General features: G+C 39.4%; 1 protein-coding gene across 1 annotated transcript in view; it reads left to right on the forward strand.

Annotated features, from left to right (window-relative positions):
- The window catches only part of NDUFA9 (NADH:ubiquinone oxidoreductase subunit A9), a 48141-nt gene that overhangs the window by 102 nt on the left and 23636 nt on the right, over window positions 1-24403 (forward strand). Inside the window, exons 2-5 of the mRNA XM_054577956.1 lie at window positions 4668-4838; window positions 5149-5246; window positions 20024-20115; window positions 21195-21336. Coding sequence (XP_054433931.1) covers window positions 4668-4838; window positions 5149-5246; window positions 20024-20115; window positions 21195-21336 — 503 coding nt within the window. The remainder of the gene's footprint in view (window positions 1-4667; window positions 4839-5148; window positions 5247-20023; window positions 20116-21194; window positions 21337-24403) is intronic.

The raw sequence follows: 24403 nt of genomic DNA on the forward strand, positions 1-24403 counted from the left end.
TCACTGGGTGTACTGGTTCCAGGTTGGGATTCCAAGTCGGAGACAGAAAGAGTGGCGTCGTGCTGCAGCGGTCATGCTGACACTCTGGACACCTTGGTTTCACTAGGGCTGGACCTGCCTCGGTGCAGTTTTCTCCTTTTCTTAACGCTTTCCTGGCTCACATATTAATTTGTGCATTGTGCATTTGGGAAGGGGCTGCACTGAGAGAACGTGAGCAGCGGGGAGAGAAGAGGAGAAAGTGGGGGACCTGTAAAAGATCAAGAGGATTAGCTTTCCCATAGGGTTGTAAGGGTTTGGGGTTCTGAGAAATATTTGTTTGCAGGGGGGAGCGGGGAGTCGAGGAGAAGAATCTGAGAGAGATGAAAGAGGATAGTGGGGAGAGGGTTCGTCATAGATTGACTTCATGACCTTGTGCAAACCCTTAATCGGTCTCAATTTAAGATTTTTTCGTGTCACATTGGAAATGATAATACCATAACGTCAGGGAATTTCTGAAAAGGTTAAATGAAGTAGTATTTATAAAAGCACTCTCTAAATCAGAAGCATCTCCGTAGATGTAGTGTGTATTAGGTCGAGGTGTCGTGGTCTAGGGGAGCAAGGGATGCTTTGCGGGAGAAGGATCTGGAGCTTGATGGAAAGGAAGGGGGAGAGGAGTAAAGGATATGAAAGGATTTGTCTGAGCGTTGTTCATTTAACCTTCTATTCTTGCTAGATCTGCTATAATGATCCTCAGGTTGAAAACATACATTTGCTCTTCCACTCAGTAAGAGAGGCTAGAAAAGCAAGGAGATTGAACCCCGTCACGCTTCATCGTCCATATTTCACCTTCCCGCTTTTCACCAACACCCATCAACCTCCAAAAGTTGTATTTTTTTTTCGTAGTACCTGCTATCTGCTGATCATAGTTCTAGATATTTTTATAATTGTTTTTACTTTAACTTACTGTTTTTTATTAACTGGCATCGTATCTCATGCTCTTAATTATGCTGCTTCACTCTGGAGAGGCAAGTCTAGTATGTAACATAATGAAAACACTACACAACAGAATTGTATAAAATAAGGATATATAGTGAAATGTGGAGAGACTATTACGTACCATAGGAAATCAGAAAAGGGAATGATTGGTATCATTCGAAGCTGTGGGGGAAGATTGGAAGACCAGTGAAGAATTGCAGTTCTTTCACTGATTTTGTAAGGGTTGTTACAATCTGGAAAGTCAGAGAGGCTGCACATTTTCCTGTCACTGAAGGGACAAGGGGGTGAGAATGGAATCATGAAGTACTTAGGAGGCGGAGAAATGACTACCTGTAGATCTGGAATAGTAGGATAGGAAGTTGAATAGGTTACATGGGCTTAAATAATAGAGCCTTTGAAAGCTAAGCAGAGTTTTAGACCAGTGGTCTCCAAAGTGAGTTTTGCAAGAAGAAATAATGAAATATTAAAATACAGTATTAGAACTTTAAAAAACATTTTCTGTAGTAATAACAATCGCTAACACTATGTCATTCAAACTATGTACATTGTTTTAATTGTACTGTGTATAACGTTGGTAGTATACAGAACATGTTTGTACTTTTATAAGTGCTTAAAAATACTACAGTATGCAAGCAAGTATATTTGGAAACAATTGCTTTAGGTATTACAGTAGGAAACCAATGTATGTTTTTGAGCAGAGAAATACGAAGAATAAATAATGTTACTTTCCTAATGATGTTCATAGTAAATGGGAGAAAATGGAAAGGCTGTAGCCAAAGAGGGTAATAACATATTTATTGAGCATCTACTATGAGCAAGGCACTTAACCAATATATTGCTAATGCTCATATCAACCCTCTAAAATGTTAGCTCCATATGGCCAGGGTCTTTGTCTTTTTTATTGTGCTAAACACAATTTCTAGAATAATTCTTTTCCCATAATTGTTGAAAAAAACAACCATGTGAGGTTAATGTAACATTACCCTCTGAGGAATTTTGAAGTACATAGTAATAAATGAAAACAACTATTATCCATGCAGTGCTAAATTGTGCTAGGTAATGTGCTAAATGCTTTTATGTACATTTACTCTAATCCTCATAACAATCCTTTGTGTTACTAATTCTTTGACTCCAGTAATTGTTCCCACCGTATTGACTGTGTCCTTTATCCTATGCCCTCATTTCCTTCCTTATCATTTTAATCATTCCTTTTCATACATTTTCAACTTTCAAGCCCATCTCCCTTTGCCATTAAAAAGTCAACACTGGATAAACCAAACATTCCATGTATTTCCCGCCTGTCCCTGAGCATTGGAGAACTGAGCTAGGGAAAAATAGCAAACCTCCTAGCCTTATTTTAAATTCATGAATACAAATATCAAAGTAGATTTTCAATAGAAAACACAGTAGATTTTCAACAGTGCCATTTCCTTAGGAAACTTGCCATCCTTTTTTCCATAACAATTACTTAACATTGCCAGTCTCCTAAAACTTTTAACATGTCTTCTGTCTCATTCACTACTTTACAGAGAAATCAAAGAAATCAGATGAGAAAAGTCTCTTTTTCCCACCATAAAAGTCTAATAGCTCGCCTGTGATAATTCCCTCCAGATGAGCTCCTTCTGCTGTGATCTAAGTCCAGTTCCTTTGCTTTGCATCTGATCTCCTCCTCTCTCATCTATTCATTCCCTCTACCGAATCATTAATTTTTCTCCTCTACTGGGTCATTTCCTTCAGCATATTAATGTTATAATATCATATTTGTTAAAAAAATTCTTGCTTGTCTTCATATTACCTTAATCCTCTTTATCTTTGTCCCTTTATAGCATATCTTCAAGAGATTATCAGTGCTTCTCCAACCACTTCCTTGCTTCACATCTGTCTTTTGCCTGCCCCATCCAGGCTTAATTCCCACTATTTCAATGAAATTGCTCTTGTTAAGGTCATTTACAACCAATATTTTCCAGACTCTACGGTCCTCTGTCCTCATGCTACTTCACTCTCTTCAGCATCGTTTGATATACTTAACTCCAGTAGAACCTCCCTCCTTAGCCACGGTTTTGCTTTCCACAGTGCTGCTTACCCTGGTTAACTGAAGTCTGAAAATAGTAAGTGGAAAATTCCAGAAGTAAACAATTCATAAGCTTTAAATTGCACATGATTTTGAGTAGCAGATGAGATCTTGTGCCACCCTACTCTGTCCTGCCATGATGTGAATCATCCTTTTGTTCAGCATATTCATGCTTGTATAGCCAACTACTCAATAGTCACTTGGTAGCTGTCTCAGTTATCAGATTGAATGTCAAAGTAGTGCAGTGCTTATGTTCAAAGTAACCCTTATTTTACTTAATACTGGCCCCATAGAGCAAAAGTAGTAATGCTGGTGATTAGGATATGCCAAAGAGCAGCCATAAAGTGCCTCCAGGAAATGAAAAGGTATGGGTATACAGGAAAAAACAAAACATAGTACATCTAGGGTTTGGTACCATCTATGCTTTCAGGCATTCACCGCAGGCCTTGAAACATATCCCCTGAGTGTGAGGGGGGGCTACTGTATTCTCTCCATCGATCTCTTTTTTTCATCTGGCTTCTATTCGTCTAGTAAGCTAGATGAAAAAAAGTACACCATCTAGTATACCATTTTCTTTTGAATTTTACCTCACGGGGCTGCTTTTCTGTCTTCTTTGTTGGCTCTTTGGGCTAGTCACTCACTCAACCATTCCGAGCCTTAGTTTCTCATCTATGAAGTGCCAGTAAAGATAACATCAAGATAACAGTCATTAAGCATTTAGAACAATACCATGCACCTGGTAAGAGCTTTGTAAATTTGGCTATTAGTTATGTTGTTAAGGTGTGCCTAATCTGCAATGTCTGTTTTTAATCTTTGTGGTTTTAGTAAACTAGGCTTTTTCTCCATTTCCATACTTTTGATTAGGGAAAAAAACAAACAATGGTTCCTGGCAAAAGTGTCATTCGAACGTCATTCCTAGAAAACACACACTTTCTTTCATACTTACTTACCTACTTTTGATGATTTTCAATAGTTTTACATTAAGTCTGAATTGCACTCTTTGAAAAAAGAAATGCTCTCTACTAATAGTCCTCTGCCTGCAGCCCACATCATCAATTTTATTTTTCATTCATCATTAATTTCCAAGTCTGTTCCAGGTCTTTTGCTATACCCTGTACTGGGCTTATTCATTCCTATTGTTATATGTGTTAGCTGTTTCTCATGGAAATTTATTCTTTCTGTTATTATTCTTTAAAACCTTTCTCAAAACACTTTATCCTGGAATCCTTCCTCATGATTCTTTAACTTATTACTTTGAATTCTCTTAGTTCCTTTCACTATAGAGGTTTATACTGTCTTAATTTGTAACTGTAATGTTTTGTTTTAATGTGATTCATCTTCCTAGGCAATTCATATCCTATAGGGCAGGGAGTTTACTTTTTACTTCCTATGTATTTCCTTATGTTCTATAGAGTCTTTATTGTAATAGTTTGTGTTTATTACTGTTGTTGGCACTTAAATTATAACTTTTAATTTAAAAGTTAAATTTAAACTTTAACATAAGTAAATGAAAATGCTAATAATTAATATTATAGGTTTCTAGGAAAAGAAGCTATTTGTATTCATAGTCACTTTTATATTAACATTTTCCATTTTTGTATATTCTGGGCTTTTGTTCAAGGTTCTTCTATTGCTACATTAGCCACATCTGTGTTTCCTGGCCCACCCCAGCGCCTACTTCATCATGCCGTCATGCCTCATGGGAAGGGTGGGCGTTCCTCAGTCAGTGGGGTCGTGGCCACTGTGTTTGGAGCAACAGGATTCCTGGGCCGATATGTCGTTAACCATCTTGGTAAGTAAAGTTCCTGGACTTTAGTACACTCCAGTGCCATTTATTAGGGTTATTTATTGAGAAGCCATGTTTCTTTTCATTTTAACAGTGTTCCAAATAACTCCTGTCTTAGATTTATGTAATTCTGGTCTACTGTAAGCATTGTGAGAACATCCATACTTCCTCGTACTTCTTATGTAGGATGTTAAAACGGAATAGGGGACTCTGAAAAGTTATGGCATCTCTGACACAGCAAAATACCAAATCACTGTCATATAACGTATTCATATTATATTAACATTGATCCTTTTCTCAATCCATTCTCTTTTAGGACGTATGGGGTCGCAAGTGATCATACCCTATCGGTGTGATACATATGACACTATGCACCTTCGTCCTATGGGTGACCTGGGCCAGATTATCTTTCTGGTAAGAGCCTGTATTACTGATTATTGGAGTTGACAAATGTAAATTACTAAGATCATTTTTAGCAAAGAGAGGCAGTATAATAAAGCAGCAGTTTCATTCCACAGTGGACCAAAGGCATCCTCTATTCACAGGGCATTTTTGAAGACTAATCTGGCAGTTGGCAGACTTTTTCTGTAAAGGTCCAGATAGTAAATATTTTAGGCTTTGTTGTAATATTATAGGGTCTTTGCCATGATTACTCAGCTCTGCCCTTGTAGTTCAAAAGCAGCCATAGACAATATGTAAAGGAATGGGAGTGGCTGTGCTCTAATAAAACTTTATTGACAAAGTTAGACTGTAGACTAGCTTTGTCTGTGGGTCATAGTTTGCCAGCCCCTGCTGTAGACTTTTGCTGTCCGATATGCTAATCACTAGCCACATGTGACTGTTGAGCACTTGAAATATGGCCAGTCTGAATTGAGATGCACTGTTAAATGTAAAATACATACCAGATTTCAAAGACTTAGTATGAAGAAAATAATACTCAATATGTCATTAATATTTGTTAATATTAATGACATATTGAAATTATAGTTTGGCTGCATTGGGTTAAATAGAGTATATTATTTAAGTGAATTTCACCTTTTTTTTTAATTCTCTTAAATGTGGCTAATAGAAAATTTAGAATTACATATGTGCCTCATGTTATATTTCTATTAGACAAGTACTTTTGTAGATGGAAAACTCACAAATAAGGTATTTTATAACAGTTTGCTGGTGGAGACTTAAACTACAACAATTCTTCCTGAACATTCTATGTTGTTATTCTTAAATCTGCAGGTTCTCCCTTTATGCCATTGGCTAGTTGCCAAAGGGGCAGGGCAGGGGGAATGGGGTGGGGCTGATCCTCCAAGGGAGTGATTAAGAATATGTGGGCCCTTTTGGTTATCACAGTGACTGGAGACCTTACTGGTTTATTAGATAGGGGGAAGAGATGCTAAATGTCTTAGAGTTTACTGCACAGTCTGTTTCCACAAAGGATTATGCTGCCCCAAATGCCTGCAGGTTTCCTACTAAGAAACACTCTGTTTTTTAAAAATATATTTTTTTGATTATTTTATTAACAGTTGTCCGAATTGATCCCTCTTTGCCCCCCTCTACACAGCAACCCCCACTCCCTCAGGCAGTCCCCACACCATTATTCGTGTCATGGGTTATGCATGGGTCATGCATATAAGTTCTTTGGCTCTTCCATTTCATATACTGTACTTCACATCCCCATGGCTACTGTGTAACTACTTATATGTACTTCTTAATCCGCACACCTCTTCACCCATTCCCCTGCAGCTCCCTCACACCTGGCAACCTTTTTCTTGAATAAGTCACTTTAACATTTCACATAACAATGGTTATGTGATGATGAACTCCTTTAGATTTTTCTTGTTGGGGAAGCTCTTTATCTGCCCTTTGATTCTAAATGCTAGCGTGACTGGGTAGAGCAGTCTTTGCTGTAGCTCCTGCTTTTCATGACTTTGACTGTTCCTTGCCAATCCATTCTAGCTTGCAAAGTTTCTTTTGAGAAAACAGCTGACAGTCCTATGGGAACTCCCCTCTAGTTAACTAACATCTTTTCTCTTGCTGCTTTTAAATCTTTAACCTTTGGCATTTAATCATGTATCTTGGAGTGAGCCTCTTTGCACCCATTTTGTTTGGGACTTTCTGTGCTTCCAGGACTTGCATGTCCACTTCCTTCACCAACCTGCGGAAGTTTCTTTCATTATATTTTCAAATTGGTTTCCAATTTCTTGTGCCTTCTCTTCTCTTTCTGGTACCCTTATGATGCAAATGTTGGACCTCTTAAAGTTGTCCCAGATGCTGCTTATACTATTCTTGTGTTTTTGGAATCTTTCTTTTTCTTCTTGTTCTGATTGATTGTTTTTTCCTCTCCTTATGCTCCAAATTATAGATATGATTCTCAGCTTCATCCACTCTACTGTTGTTTCCCCGTAAATTGTTCTTTATTTCAATTAGCATATCCTTTGTTTTTGATTGGATCTTTTTTATGCTGTTGAAGTCCTCACTAAGTTCTTTGAGCATTCTTATAACCAGTGTTTTGAACTCTGCATCTGATAGATTGCTTATCTCCATTTTCTTTAGTTCTTTTTCTGGAATTTTGGTCTGTTCTTTCATTTTGGCCTTGTTTCCTTAGCTCCTCATTTTGGCTGCCTCCCTGTGTTTGTTTCTATGTATTATGTAGAACTACTGTGACTCCTGGTCTTTGTAGTGTGGCATAATGTAGTAGGTCCTATAGGGTCTAGTGGCACAGCTTCCCCTATTGTCCAAGTTCGGTACTTGAGGTGCACCCTTCATGTGGACTGAGTAAACCCTCCTCTTGTAGTTGAGCCTTGTATGCCGTGGGCAGATCAATGGGAGGGAATTACCCGGGCCAGTCAGCTGCAAGGACTGGCTGTGACCACTGACTACCAACCTCTGCCCTCTGGAGAATCAGCTATTCAGGGGCAGGGTGGTGGTTCTCTGATGTGGTCTGTACCTGGCCATTGGGTGCTCAGGCTCTGGAGTTTTCTGGCTGGTGCAGGTCAAGGTCAGCCCTGATTTGTGTTCTGCCTGGGGCCACACTGCCTGATTTGTAAAGTAATCTGTGATGGCTGCTACTTGTGCTGGGCTTGGAGGTTCCTAAGCGAAGCCAGTTTGTGAACGTACATTAGCTGCTGCTAATGCTGGGCCTGGGGTGACTTAGCTAGGGGTATGAAGTCTGGGACCTCACTGAGGCCTGGTATTGCATGGTTGATAGGATTTGGGCAGCATGAGCCAAGACCAGCCATTTGTACAGAAAAGCCACTGTAACAGCTTGAGTGGGCCCCTCCGTTGAGTGGGACAGAACCTCAGGGCATCTCCAGGGCAGGGCAAACAGTGTTAGCCAGGTTGATGGAATGTCAGCTATGACACCTGCCTTCTGGCTGTATGTGGGGAGGACTCTGAAAAGGGACAAGTGGTCTCTTCCTGCCTTTCTGTCTGAGAAAAAGCTTGTCCCCAGCTCTTGCCTTGATACCAGACACTTCAGTTTCTCCCTGTATGCCGCTGGTGCCTTTCAAACTGCTACCCTGGTGCTGGAGCTTAGAGGGAGTGAGTCTGAGTAAGTCTGTGTGTGGTTTCTTCAAGAGGAGTTGCTTGGACTCTAGTAATTTCTTCTACCAAGTCAGTCTCTGCTGGTTTTTGCAGCCAGAAGTTATGGGCTCTTACTGGCTTGCAAATGTCGATTCATTAGAATTGAGCTATCTGACCTCTTTTCCACAGATACTTAATGAGTGTCTGCCATGTGCCTGGCATTAAGTTCAGCTCTGAGAATATATTGATGGACAGTCCAGAGGGACCTCACAGTCCAAGGGAGTACAGACAATAAACACATGATTTTGAATAGGATGTTTATGAAAGGGGAAGTCCAGGGAGAGTAAAATTGAGGGAGGGGACTTCACTATATTATTGTTTATTTTTGAGAAGCAAGGACCATATTGGCTATGGGGTTCTGATTTCTATGCTTCAGTCCCTATTTGAAACTGCTCTCTGAATGGCCACTTGATCTGACTGAGGCTCTTGGGCCTTAGATTTGGGAATCTGGTTTCCTTTCGCTTCCTTCTCTCCAGGCCTCCTTTTAGGGCCATTTATGCGATTAATGCCTCAAACTCTTCCATTCTTGAGTTGTTGTTTATTTTTGTGTTTTTTTTTTTAAGATTCTTTCTGTCCCACCCTTTCCATCTTTGCTGAAAAATCATTTTTTAGCTTTTTATGTGTAGAGCTGCTTTTAAAAAAAATTATACTTTTATTTACTTAATTACTTACTCATTTTTCCAAGGGTAAATGGTTATTGTTTTTTTTCCTTATTGTTGTTCAATAATAGTTGTCCCACCTTTTTCCCATTGCTCTCCTCTACCCTCCTGAACCCCGCCTCCGCTCCCAGTCAGTCACCACCCCATTGTCTGTGCCCATGTGTCCTCTACACATATTCCTTGACTTGCCCCTCCCCCTTTTTCCCGTTATCCCTCCCCCTCCTCTCCTCTGGTCACTGTCAGTCTGTTCCTTATTTCCATGTCTCTGGTTCTTTTTTGCTCATTTCTTTGTTTTTTCTTTTAGGTTCCACTTAATAGGTGAGATCATACAGTATTTGTCTTTCACAGCCTGGCTTATTTGATGTAGCATAATACTCTCCAGTTACATCCATGCTGTCGTGAAGGGTAGGAGTTCCTTCTTTCTTTCTGCTGCATAGTATGCCACTGTGTAAATGTACCACAGTTTTTTGATCTGCTCATTGACTGATGGACACTTAGGCTGTTTCCAGCACTTGGTTATTGTAAATAATGCTGTTATGAACATTGGGGTGTAGAGGTGTTTTGAATTGGTGTTTGAGGATTCTTAGGGTATAATCCTAAACAGTGGGACCACTGGCTGAAAAGGCAGCTCCCTTTTTAGTTTTTTGAGAAAATTCCATACTGTTTTCTACAGTAGCTGCACCAGTCTGCATTCCCACCAACAGTGCACTAGGGTTCCCTTTTCTCCACAACCTTGCCAGCACTTCTTTGTTGATGTGTTAACGATGGCCATTCTAACTGGTGTGAAGTGGTATCTCATTATGGTTTTAAATTGCATCTCTCTGATAACTAGTGATATTGAGCATTTTTTCATGTGTTTGTGGGCCACCTGTGTCCTCCTTGGAAAAGTGTCTGTTCAGGTCCTTTGCCTATTTTTTAATTGGATTGTTTGTCTTCCAATATATCTTGCAATTTCCTTCTGGCTGGTATGGAGTTGTGTGACTTCTTTATATATTCTGGAGATCAAACTTTTGTCTGAGGTATCATTGGCAAATGTATTTTCCTGTATGGTTGGTTCCCTTTTCATTTTGCTGATGTTTTCTTTAGCTGTGCAGAAGCTTTTTAATTTGATGTAGTCCTGTTTTTTGATTCTTTCCTTTATATCCCTTGCTCTAGGGGACATATCAGTGAAAATATTGCTGCGTGGGATATCTGAAATTTTCCTTTCTATGTTGTCCTCTAGGACTTCTATGGTATCACAGCTTATATTTAAGTCTTTTACCTATTTTGAGTTTATTTTGATATATGGTGTAAGTTGGTGGTCTAATTTCATTTTTTTGCATGTAGCTGTCCAGCTCTCCCAACACCATTTATTGAAGAGGCTATTTTTACTCCATTTTATGCTTCTGTCCTCTTTGTCAAATATTAATTGACTGCAGACACATGAGTTTATTTCTGGGCTCTTTATTCTGTTCCATTGATCCATGTGTCTGTTCTTATGCCAGTATAAAGCTGTTTTGATTACAGTGACCTTGTAATACAGTTTGTATCAAATGTTGTGATCCCTCCTACATTGTTCTTCTTTCTCAAAATTGCTGAGGCTATTTGAGGTTGTTTATGATTCCATATAAATTTTTGAAATATTTGTTCTATGTTCAGGAAATATGTCATTTGTATTTTGATAGGGATTGTGTTGAATCTATAGATTGCTTTGGGTAGTGTGGACATTTTAATGATGTTATTTCTCCCAATCCATGAACATGTATATGCTTCCATTTCTTCCTTCCTTCCTTCCCTCCATCTGTCCGTCCTTCCTTCCCTCCCTCCCTCCCTCCCTCCCTCCCTCCCTCCCTCCCTCTCCTCCCCTCCCCTCCCCTCCCCTCCTTCCTTCCTTCCTTCCTTCCTTCAGTGTTGTGTAGTTTTCTGAGTACGGGCCTTTTACCTCCTTGGTTAGGTTTATTCCTAGGTATTTTATTGTTCTTCTTGCTATAGTAAATGGGAATTTTCCCCTAATTTCTTTGTCTGCTATTTCATTGTTGTTGTACAAAAATGCCTTTGATTTCTGAATATTGACTTCGTGTCCTGGTATTTTGCCAAATTCTCTTATTAGATAGAGTAGTTTTTTGGTGGAGTCTCTAAAGTTTTCTGTGTCGGCTATCATGTCATTTGCAAACAATGACAGTTTTACTTCCTCCTTTCCAATTTGGATGCCTTTTATTTTTTTTGTCTGATCACTTTGGGTAGAACTTCCAAGACTATGTTGAATAAAAGTGGTGAAAGCAGATGCCTTTGTGTTGTTCCTAATCATAATGGAAAAGTTTTAGTTTTTACCTGTTGAGTATGATGTTGGCTATAGGTCCCAACTTTGCTGTGTGTTTTATTTTTTTTCCTTCTTTTTAAGTATATATTTTTTTACTAGCATAAAATTGATTATGCTATTAAAGTTGTCCCATTTTTTTCTCCCCTTTATCCCTCTCTACCCTGCAACCCCCTTCCTATCAGCATCCCCCCTCTCCCTGAGTTCATGTCCATGGGTCGTATATATAAGTTCTTTGGCATCTTCATTTCCTATACTGTTATTCACCTCCTCCAGTCTATTTTCTGCCTACCGTTTATGCTTTTTGTTCCCTGTACCCTTCCCCTCATTCTTCCCCAACCCAGTCCCTGCTGATAACCCTCCATATGATCTCTGTTTTTGTGATTCTGTTCCTGTTCTAATTTGCTTAGTTTTTGTTTTTTTAGGTTCAGTTGTTGATATTTGTGAGTTTGTCAATTTACTGTTCATAGTTTTGATCTTCTTTTTCTTAGATAAGTCCCTTTAACATTTCCTATAGTAAGGGCTTGGTGATGATGAACTCCTTTAACTTTGCCTTCTCTGGGAAGCTCTTTATCTGCCCTTCCGTTCTCAATGATAACTTTGCTGGATAGAGTAATCTTGGGTGTAGGTCTTTGCCTTTCATGACTTTGAAGTTATTTCCAGCCCCTTTTTGCCTGAAAGGTTTCTTTTGAGAAATCAGCTGATAGTCTTATGGGAACTCCTTTGTAGATAACTGTATCCTTTACTCTTGCTGCTTTTAAGAGTCTCTCTTTATCTTTAATCTTGGGTAACTTAATTGTGGTGTGTCTTGGTGTGTTCCTCCTTGGGTTCAACTTCATTTGGGAACCTCTGTGTTTTCTGAACTTGCATGTCTAGTTCCTTCACTAGATTGGAAAACTTATTTTTTCAAGTAAGTTTTTAATTTCTTGCTCTTCCTCTTCTTCTGGCACCCTTATGATTAGGATGTTGGAACATTTAATGTTGTCCCAGAGGTTCCTAAGCCCCTCCTCATTCTTTGAATTTGTTTCTTCATTCTGTTCTGGTTGGACGTTTATTTCTTCCTTTTGTTCCAAATTGTTGATTTGAGCCCCACTTTCCTTTCCTTCACTGTTGGTTCCCTGTATATTTTGCTTTATTTCTCTTTGCATTGCCTTCACTTTTTCCTCTATTTTGCATCTGTACCTGATCATTTCTGTGAGCATCATGACAACCAGTGTTTTGAACTCTGCACCTGAGAGGTTGGTTACCTCCTTGTCACTTTGTTCTTTTTCTGGAGTTTTGATTCTATTCTTTCATTTGGGCCATATTTCTTTGTCTTGGTGCATCTGTTAAATTTTAAGAAGCAGACCCTTAGGTATTTGCCTTGGCTGGGCAACCCACTTCACTGCATCGTGGTGCTGTATAAGGAGGAGGGGTCAGAGAGGGAACAGTGCTGTTTGCTTGGATCTCTTCCGCGCTTTCAGTCATGTCTGCTGCTACCCACAAGCAAATTGGGCCTTTTTGGTGCTGATTCCCGAGTGGGTAGGTTTGTGTACATTCTAGGACCTTATGGGTTTCTCCAACGAATTCTCCTATGAGGCTGAGAGTTTCTCCTGTCACTGCAACCCCACAGGTTTTTATAGCCAGGGGCATTGAGGGTGTAGTTTCCTGCGCTGGAGCCCTGGGCTCTATGGTATGTCTTGTTCCCTGGTTGTTCCTTCTGGCTTATCCGCACAGGAATGTGGAACTTCCTGGTCTGCCAGCCCCAGCCTTGCACACCTGGTCTACTGCCTTGCTGGTGTCTCTCTGTCCTGGCTGCTCATTTCTGCCCCTCCTAACAGTCTGGATGAATGTTTCTTCAATTTCGTGGTTGTTGCACTTACATACAATTTGATTTTCTGGCAGTTCTGAGGTTTTTTGTTTTGTTTTAAAATTTGTTGTCCTTTGGTTGTGTGAGGAAGGAAAGTGTATCTTCCTATGCCTCCATCTTGGCTGGAAGTTTTGAGTGTTTTATCAGTAATGGGGGCTGCACTTTATCAAATGCTTTTTCCGCCACTATTAACATAATCATGTGGTTTTTGTCTTTGCTTTTGTTTCTACAATGTATTTTATAGATTTACGTATATTGTACCATCCTTGCAGGCTGGGGATGAATCCCATTTGATCCTGGTGAATGATCTTTTTAATGTATTGCTTGATCTGGTTTGGCAATATTTCGTTGAGGATTTTAGCATCTATGTTTATCAGTGTATTGGCCTATAGTTTTCTTTCTTTGTTGTGTCTTTATCTCCTTTAGGAATTAGGATAATGCTGGCCTCATCAAAAGAGTTTGGGAGTCTTCCCTCTTCTTGGCTTTTTTGAAATAGTTTGAGATGTAAATTGGTTAGCTCTTCGCTAAATGTTTGGTAAAAATGTTCTGTAGAGCTGTCCAGTCCAGGGCTTTTGTGTGCCAGGAGTTTTTTGATTACTGCTTCATTTTCATTAGCTGTTATTGGTATGTCCAGAGTTTTTGCTTCTTCTTGAATCAGTTTTGGAGGTTTATATTTCTAGAAATTTGTCCACTTTACCCACGTTTTCAAATTTCTTGGCATGTAATTGTTCGTAGTAATTTCTTACAGACCTTTATATTTCTGTGGTATCGGTTTTAATTTCTCTTTTGTTTCTGATTTTATTTGTGTCCTCTTTTTTGTTTTGATGAGTCTGCTTAAAGGCTTGTCGATTTTGTTTATATTTTCAAAGAATCAGCTCCTGGATTTATTGATCCTTTGAATTGTTCTTTTAGTCTCTATATCATTTAATTCTGCTCTGATCTTGATTATTTCCTTCCTTCTACTTACTCTGGGCTTTGTTTGCTGGTGTTCTTCCAGTGCTTATAGATGTAGGGTTAGGTTGTTTATTTGAAATGTTTCTATCTGTTTTAGGTAGGCCAGCGAAGCACTTCCCTCTCAGGACAGCCTTTGCTCTGTCCCATAGGTTCTGGGCTGTTGTGTGCTTGTTTTCATTTGTTTCCAGAAATTTTTTGATTTATTCCTTGATCTTGTTCATTCATTCATTGTTTAATAACATGTTTTTCAGTCTTCATGGATTTGAGTGTTTTGGGGTTTTTTCCTTGAGGTTGGTTTCTATTTTCATGCCATTATGAGCTGAGAAAATGCTTGATATGATTTCATTTTTCTTGAATTTGTTGAGGCTTTTTTTGTGTTCTGTCATGTGGTCTATCTTTGAAAATGTTCCATTTGTATTTTAAGAGAATGTATATTTTGCTTATTTTGGGGTGAAAGGTTCTGTAAACGTCAATTAAACCTTTTTGATTTAGAGTATGTTCAGTGCCACAATATCCTTGTTGATTCTTTGTGTAGATGAGCGGTCCATTGTTGACAGTGAGGTGTTAAAATCCTTATGATGGTTATGTTGCTGTCGATATCTTTCTTGAAGTCCTCCAAGATTTTCTTTATATATTTAGGTGCTCATATATTGGGTGCATTTGTTTACAATGTTTATATTTTCTTAATGGATTCTTTACATAAGTATTATGAAATGTCCTTCTCTGTCTTTTGTTTTGATTTCTATTTTGTCTGATCTTAGTATTGCTAACCTGGCATTTTATTCTTGTCAGTTTGCTTGGAATATTTTTTTCCAACCCTTCACTTTGAGTCTGTATAGGTCTTTTTTCCTGAGGTGGATGTCTTGTAGACAGCATATATGTGGGTCATGTTTTTTTATTTATTCAGCTACCCCTGTGCCTTTTGATCAGAGCATTTAATCCATTTACATTTAAGATTATTATTGATAAATACTTATTCATTGCCATTTTTTCCCCCTTGTAGCTGCTTTCCTCTCTCTTTCATTCTTCATGTTCTTAAAGCAGTCCCTTTAGCTTATCTTGCAATGCTGGCTTGGTGGAGGTGTATTCTTTTAGCCTTCTTTGGTCTGGGAAATTCCTAGTTCGCCCTCCATTTTAAATTACAGCCTTGCTGGTAGAGTAGTCTTGGCTACAGGCCTTTGCTTTTAATTACTTGGAATATATCTTGCAATTTCTTTCTGGCTTGTAGTGTTTCTGTTGACAGGTCAGCTGGACCTCCCTTTTACGTTACTATCTGTTTCTCCCTTGCTGTCTTGAAGGTTCTCTCTTTGTCTTTAACATTTAGCATTGTAATTATGATGTGTCTTGGAATGGGCCTCTCTGGGTTCATATTGATTGGGATCCTCTGTGCTTCCTGAACTTGCATGACTTTTTCCCCTCACCAAGCTAGGGAAGTTTTCTGTTATTTTTTCAAACAAGTTTTCTATCCCTTGCTCCTTTTTTTCTCCTGGTATTCCTATGATGTAAATATTGTTACATTTCATGTTGTCTGGAAGTTTCCTTAAACTATTCTCATATTTTTTGAGTCTTTTTTTGTTTTGTTGCTCTACCTTGGTATTTCTTTCTACCTTGTCTTCCTGCTTGCTTATTGGGTCCTCTGCTTTATCCATGATGCTTGTAATTCCTTTTAGTGTATTTTTTATTTCAGTTATTTTATTCTTTATTTCTCCCTGGTACTTATTTATAGTTTCTGTTTCCCCTTTCATGCTGTTGTAGTTCCCACGTTGTTTCTTGTCAACATCACTGAGTTTCGTGAGCATCCTTATAACCATTTTTTTAAATTCTGCATCTGACAGATTGCTTGCCTCAACTTCACTTAGCTCTTTTTCTCAGGATTCCTCCATTCTTTTCGACTGGAGGTTCTTTCTTTGTCTCCCCATTTTAAGTGACTCTTTTTGTTTGTTTCTGTGTTTAAGGATGCTCTGCTTTACCTGACTCTCTTCATGGGGTGGACTTCTGTGTTAGGAGTTCTGTTGGACTCGGGTCCAGCCTCTTTGATCTCCTGATCTGGATGCCCTAGGGTTGCCCTTTATTCAGTGTGTGTGAGCTCTCTTGTTGTACTTCGGTTTTGCTGGTTGGTGGCTCATTTGTTAGTGTGTTCTCCCCTTCATCTGGCTTATTGGTAGTCCCCTGCCATGCCTTGTATGCTGTTTTACAGGTGTTGGTTAATAAAGCAATATTACCAGGAATCCAAACCTTAGCCAGAAAATAAAAAAAACCTTCCACATCAGGAATACCAACGGCAATTGAGCAAAGATTAATAAAGTTGGAGAGTAAGAATATTATAAAATAGGAAAACGGGAATATACGATTACTAAAAGAGGGAAAAATGATTTTGAGTGGGAAGAGGGAGGAGAAATAATAAGAGTAGGAACAGAAATGAGGCAAAGAAAGGGAGAGAACAAAATTTAAAAAATACGTAAAATGTGGAAGGGTGATGGCAAAAATGGAGTAAGGAAAAGGAAGAGGTTTGAAATAAAAGTAAAAATGTGTTGAATCAATGGGAACAAAATTGCAGAAAAACTACAGCAATGTCAATATCAGTGACAGCTGAATAAACATTAATAAAAGGTGGAAAGGGAATAGGAATATTGGACAAAAGAGAAAAATGAGTCTGAGATGTCTACAGTAAAGAAAAATGGTTTTGAGAGGATCGGGGAGGAAAACATAATAAGGGTAAGGAGTAGATCCCAAGCTAAGAAAGGGAGAAAAAAATTAAAATAAAATTCCTTGTTTAAGTGATCAAGGGTAGGGGAAGGCAAAATGGAGTAAGACAGGGAGAGTATCCTATGGGATTTAAAGTACAAACAAATAGTGAACAAAGGAGTTCTGTTGGAATAGAACAGCAGTAATGGTGTTATCCTCACCCAACTAGCCACAATTTATGAAGGTGGAAAGGATGACTATTATAAGAGTGGGGAAAAGAATGTGAGCTGACTTAAGGAAGAAAGAATGCTTTTGTGAGGATACATGGAGGAGAAATAGTAAGAGTAAGGAATATGAACATGGCGTGGCATGAGAGAAAATACAGTTTACAACAACAGTGAGAAAGGCCAGGAAGATGGCAAAATGGACTAAGATCAGAGAAGGGTACTGTGTAGGGTTTGAAATAACAACATAAAAAAAATAATCTGAATAAAAAATAAAAGACTAAGAATAGTGAGTTAGTTGGAATATGATTGAAGTGAGAGAAGAAATATTAGAAGGCTATATGAAAGAAAAAAAGAGGAAAGAAAAACTATGCAAATTTTGAGGGAAAGTGAGGTGAAATTCATCTCAGCTGTTGGTGTTCACCTTCTGATTTCTTTCTGGATCCATCTGGTTTTTTTATCAGCTCAAGGTCCTGGGGTAGATCATCCAATTAATGGCAGTACTGCCTGTATTTCCTTCCCCTGCCTCTAGAGGGAGTTTCTGTTGTAGTGGAGAAGGTGAGACCTCTGCATCACCCCTGGGAGGCACGGTTCAGTCTTCCAGGAAAATTGTGGGTACATTCCCCCTGCCCCTACATCTCCCTTCTTACTCTGTCCCAGTTTATTTCCAGTAGTGTATAGTTTCTGATTAAATAGCTGTCTGTTTCACGGTGGTGGGGGCAATCTGTTTAAAAGAGTGTCAGCTCTCTCCTGCTTGGTGTAGTCTGCAGCTCTGTGTGGAAGCCAAGGCTGGGTTGGACCCTGAGTCTGCCTTGCTGCACACTTTCTGAACTTCCTGCTTTGATGGCCTCAGTGAAATGAAATAGGGCCCCAGGACCCAGTGTACTTTGTCCTCCTGTGGGGAGTTCAAAGTGGGCCTTCTCACTCCTGTGGAAATGCCCTCTGCAGGTTGTTAAGCCTGCCCAGCCAGCTTTGCAGATCTTCCCTCAATCCTCCCTCCTTGTTGCAGGACAGCTGCGCATGTGGGGTCCCTGCTCAGCACACCTCAGCTCCTCCTTTTAAAAAAAGTCTCTCTGGTTGCTCCCAATTCAGTGCCCAGCTTTCCACACACTCTACCTCTCCAGTAAGTCAAGAGTCTGTCTCAGTCATGGCCAGTCGTGGCCCTCTTTTTCCCCCAGGTCCAGGTGCAGACAGTATCTTTTTCACTCTCTGGCACTATCCCAGTTGGCCTCAGCCTAGAATGTGCCACTAGCTCTGTGTGTGCATGCGTGCGTGCGTGTGTGTGTGTGTGTGTGTGTAGCCTGCTTCTCCCTGATGACTTTGTGTATCCAAGTTGCTCCCAGCCGGGTCTGGGGATTCCATGCCCTAGGAGGGGAGGGAGCCGCTAGGCTGCTCTCCCTGACCAGGCTTCCCACAGATGCTGGCAATGAGGCAACCACAGTTGATGGTGCCACGCCCGGGGACTTGCCCAGTCCACCTATAAAACCTCCTTACTGTCTGCTTTAGGGCATCCTTTGTACTCCCTGGCTTCCAAACTTCCTATCAGTTAATATTCTGTTGACTGTTCACTTTGTTTTTCGGAAGATCAGCTAAGTGTCTAAGTTGGGTGCAAGAGCAAATGGGCTTAGCTCCCACCTACTTCGCCTCCATCTTCTCCCTTCTCTCTGCTGCTTTCTCTCTCTCTTTTTTTTTTAATGAGTATGTCACTGTGCTGCAGATTTTATGTATATTTTATGTCATCTTCATGACAACCCCATGACTTAGGCTGTATTTTCAGATTTTATATGGAGGCACAAGAGATCATTTGTACACAGTTAGTAAATAACAAACTGGAGTTTGCATTCCTGACTCCAAAGCTGTTATTCCATATTGTCTCTTGCACCCTGCTCTCCACCCTAACTATTTTTTCTAAGTAGTTTTTCCTGCGGAAGACCTCATCTTTTTTTGAATCTGATTTCTATAGCCCTTTTATTCTTTTCTAAATTACACAGGCATTTGAGTGTGCCTGCTCATATGCTCACTTGTTTGTGTGCTCTCTCTCTCTTCCTCTCTCCCTCCTTCCCTTCTTACTTTCTCTTTTTTCTTTCCCTCTCACCCTCCCTCCCACTCCATTCATTCATACATACACACATAATATTTGACCCTATGAAATTTTTATTATCTTTCATCGAAATGCTTAAAAAATCATTTCATTTTAACATTGAAAACATTGTACCTTTGCCTGGGATTATTTAATTCCCAGTCACTATTTTGGATAAGAATCATCAGTTTTACTAAAGTCCTCCATGATGCTCAGAAGTATAGTCCTACACCAAAATCTGCCATTGTCTTACTCCAGAGTTTTAGGCAGGTCACTTCTCTTTGAGTGTTGTTTTCGTGTCTTTAAAGTAGAATGATTAGATCTGAGATTGTAAAGAGAAAAGAGTTTCAAAGAAATATTGATTGTTATGAATGCTCCCAATTTATTGTTAGCCTTTAAGAGACCCTCCTTATCTTCACTCTGTAACTGGTTGCTGCTAAAAAGAAAAAATCAGTTTACCTCCCAGATGATCTTTGTTTATTTGGGTATATTTCAGGAAGGGGGACTTGATTACTGGATTTCTTTAGAGACTTGTGGCAGTTGGGTGACAGAAATTGATGTGCACTATTAAAAATAAATACTATTCTTTTACTAGTTCTACCACTTGATTACCTGAATAAAGAAAGTAGACTTTCAACTATTTGTCTCCAAGAGTCAGAATCAGCAGGGGATTTGAGACCTCAGAGTCATTTCTGTTTTAATAAGTGGAGCCTGTATGAAATGGCACTGTATTGTGACTACAACAGATGGCCCATTTTGAAATTTGCTAGGGGGTGAGGTGGGAGTAAGGGTGGGGCCCTATAGAAATGTTAAGTGCTAGGGTCCATGCTTTAGGCTTTCATCTGATTGACTATTGCTGTTATAGGAATGGAATGGGAGAAACAAAGATTCTATCCGGAGAGCAGTGGAGCACAGCAATGTGGTCATCAATCTTGTAGGGCGAGACTGGGAAACCAAGTAAGTCTTTGACTCATTTCTTCTTTGCGTACACTATCTTAAGATTCAGTAGGCATTTATTGGGCACTGTCTCTATGTTAGGTATTATAGTGATAACATTTTAAATTAGGCTGTCAATAAGTATTTACATACCAACCATTTGCGTACCCAGCAACCCCCTCACCCTTAGGGGATTTAGTTGCATAAGTTTGGTATAAGCAAACAGTATGATATGTTCCCCATAAAAAGTCTTGTATGTGTAGTGACAGTGTGGTTGGTGCCATCAACTGGACAGGATGACTGGTATTGGTCCTATGCTTGGATCGGTCCAACTGGGATGGGGTTAGGTAGAATTTTGCCTGTTCCACTGTCAACAAGATGAACATTGGTTTTTTTAGTGTGACAATGCTCTAGGTCTGTTCTTCACATTTGTTTATTGAAGAAAGCATGAGTACTGGTTTGAACAGTTCTTTTTAGTTATTGTGCAAGTTGTTTATCAACAAATGTTTAAAACCTATAGTTCCACAACACTTTGTCCACACCTGTTTTTGTAGCATTTATTAAAGTTTGACTTAGATTTATTTGTATATGTCTGTCTCATCCAATGTTCTTAAGTTCTTTGATGACTTGGAGAGTCTTAGTCAATTTTATATCCACCACAGTGACTGACACAGTGTAATACAGAGTGAGCATTTAGTTAATGTTATTGGATTAAACTAGTGACTGACTTTTTAGATTCTTTTTACCCTCTGAGAGAAACAAAGTCCTAGGATAAGAAGTGCTTTCCGGTCCCAACACTTTCCTCATCACAAGCCAAGCAGTGCAGCCAGAGATTTTTCAAGGGCCTCAGCCTTAGAATTCTTTGAGGACACAGAATATTGCACATGCTGATTTATAACTTTAGTAAGCCTTGAATTATATAGAGTAATAACACTGAGCAGTAAAATAAAACTAACTAATTTTGATTTTGGGTTAAATCATTGCTGTTTTACAGTTTAGCTATTATGAATTCTGGCAGTAGTATGAAAATCAGCATAGCACAGAAAGCATTGAAATCCTGAGTCAGGTGTTCTTAACTGTTACCCCTTTTTTCCTTCCAGAAACTTTGATTTTGAAGATGTTTTTGTGAAGATTCCCCAAGCAATTGCTCAGGTGTCTAAGGAAGCTGGAGTTGAAAGATTTATTCACATTTCACATCTGAATGCTGATATTAAAAGCTCTTCTAGGTATCTGAGAAATAAGGTAAGTAACAGGTTGATTTGGAGAGTAATTTACAAAGTTGGAGTTTCCTGGCTCCTTGGAAGCATGAGTTAAGTGAGAAGGGTTTTTCATCGACAAATCCAGGATTAAAAGGGGTTTTTAATTCTCCCTAACAGATTTGTGTGTGTGAGAGGAGTGTGTGCGTTGTGTTCTGACATTTTGGTTGAATGCCTTCTCTTTGCAGGGAACTGTACTAAGGGGCTTCAGTGATGGATAGACCATATTATTACCTTCTTTCAAATGCATTTTCTTGGGGCATAATAGAATTACATAGTAAACATCATAAATGGTAGAGTATGATTTCTGCCCAAAAGAGTCATACCTTTGTTACCTACCAGTGTTAAAGGACTGTCTTTTTTCTCAAATCCCTTATATAATTATGGACTCATGCCTCTTTTAAAGGTCTGATGTGAAGGCTGAGAGTGACCACAGAGTTCCTTGACAGTGGCTTCAACTTTTTGACCCACTGCATTTTTTTTATTGAACAAATTGTTTGTGAAGCACCTACTGTGTGCTACGTTGCATTAGGCGCTAGGGATATAGGAAAGAATAAAACAGACATGGTCTTAGCCCATATCTAGTTTGCAGTCCATTAAGGAAAATAATTCCCGAGGTACCAGGTATTACAAAATAGCAAACTGCTGTAGGAGCCTGTAATGGGGGACAGAGGACATTTATTAGTTAGGAGCATTTAATTACTAACATCAGAAAATGCAGAGTAAACTGACTTTAAATGAAAGGGAATTTATAGGCCCATGTATCTGAAAAATCTCACAGTTGGGAACCTTAGCCACATTGGTGCCCAGGTTCATCAGGGCCTCAGCTTTGTTTCTCTGTGATTTTTTTTTTTTTTTTTTTTTTGCGTAAGCTTTGTTTTCACATTCACAAAACTGCCTCATAGCACACGTAGTCCTCACTCACATTTTCATACTACATTGGAGAGAAAGATTACATGCCGTCGCTGTCCTTGTCCCTGTCCCTGTCCCTGCCCTAGCATTACAGAATCATCTGAATTCATGACGGTGTGGAAGGGATGGGGCGGGGGAGTCAGTGGTGAGAAAGAGGGAAGAGTCAAAGATGTCTAGCCCTTTGACTTAATTAAACCACTGGGTGGTCAGTGGTCCTTTTGAATAAAATGAGAAACACTTAAGAATGACTATGCTTTAGAGTAGTGGTTCTTGGCTTTAGCTGCACATTAGAATCACTGAGGGAGCTTTGAAAAATCCTGATGCCCAAGCTGCAGTGAGATACAATTCACACAGACCCTCTAGGAATAGAACTTGGGCATCAGTATTTTCTAACTCTTCCTAGGTAATTTCATTGTGCAACAAATATTGAAAGATACAATTTATGGAGAATGGAAGAAGATGATTCAGTTTTGGACTTGGGCTGCATTTTAGATGTGTGTCAGTCATCCAGTTAATGGGAATGAATGGGCTTTATGATCCTGCAGCTTAGAAGAGAGGTCTGGGTTGGAAATGTAAATTAGGGAGCCACCAGTATTTGTTATTAGTTGAAGCAATGAGAGGGGATAAGATGGCCTAGTATGGAAGCATGGATTGAGAAGAGAGCTTTAGACTGGGCCCAGAGGAATACCAGTGATCAGTGGTTTGGTAGACAAGGGCTACCGAACCAAATGAAAAGACCGAGAGTGAACATGATCAGGTAGAAGAGAAACCTGGAGAGTATGAGGTTATGAAAGCCAAGGGAAGACAGTGTTGCAAGGAAGGAGTAGTTACGAATGCCATTGAGAGGCCACGTAAGTGAGAACTCTGCAATCACCTTGGATCTACTGACATGGAGGTCATTGGTGATCTTAACCTAGAATCATTTGAGTGCAAGTGTTGGGGCAGCATCTAGAGTTCAGGAGAGTGAGAAGTGAGCAGAAACTGAGGCAGCAATTTTTGGTGATTTGGTAAGAGGATGGAGTTGGGAATGGATGGGCAGGAAGCTGGAGAGTCAGGTGAAGTTGGAGAATTATTTTGCTTTTAATGTAGAAGGTCTTTGTTTAAAAGACATTGTTTAAATGTTGGTGAGAAGTTGTTCATAAAAAGTGAGACTGAAGATACAGGAGGGAGTAAATGGGGCAGGTTCCAGAGAAAGTTGAAGGAGGTGAGCTCCAAAGCACTGGAGGTGGCATTGCTCCTCTGTAGTGGTAAGAAAGGAGGAAAAAATGTTGGTTCATGCACCTGCATTTGTAGATTTAGTGGTGAGAACTTGAGATTATTTTTTTTCTGCTGCCATATCTTCTTTTTGCATTAACTGGTGATGTCATTTACTGGAAGGAAGAGGAAAATAAGGGAGAAATTAGAATAGAATAGAATAGAATAGAATAGAAAATGTTTGAAATTGTCATATGGGAGAGTAAAGTAATTACAAGAAAACACTATCTGTGGGAAATGTTAAGGGCCCAGTTAAAATGGTGACATGAATTTACAGTTATGGGCCATTTAGGGGTTACATTCTAAGAAATGCATCATGATACCATTTTGTCATATGAACATCATAGAGGCACTTACACAAACCTAGATGTTAGAGTCTTCTACACACCTAGGCTGCATGGTACAAGCCTGGCTGCAAGTCTGTACAGCATGTTACCGTATAACACAAGATTTAATCAAGAACAGACAAAAATATAAGTAGAAAGAGTACACACTAAAATAACAATAGAAAGTATAGTATAGTAAATGTATAAACAAGTAACATAGTTGTTGATTATCATCAAGTATTCTGGACTGTACATGATTGTATGCACTGTTCTTTGATATAATTGGCAGCACAGGTTTGTTTACACCAGCATCACAAACGTGGGTAATGCATTGCACTATGATGTTTGGAGGGCTGCCACATCACTAGGCTATAGGAATTTTTCAGCGCCATCATAATCTTATGGGCCCACTGTAGTATATATGGTCTATATATTTTTTTGTTGACCAAAATATTATGTATGCATGACTGCATAGTGGTACCAATCTGTGATATTTACTAAATTTCCTCCATCTCTGAAGGCAGCAGGAGTACATGGCTCAAAGAAGGAGGGTAATGGGGT

This window comes from Pteronotus mesoamericanus, unplaced genomic scaffold (assembly GCF_021234165.1).
Source record: "Pteronotus mesoamericanus isolate MK-2021 breed Mesoamerican mustached bat unplaced genomic scaffold, CSHL_Meso_final contig_468, whole genome shotgun sequence".
Taxonomy (NCBI): domain Eukaryota; kingdom Metazoa; phylum Chordata; class Mammalia; order Chiroptera; family Mormoopidae; genus Pteronotus; species Pteronotus mesoamericanus.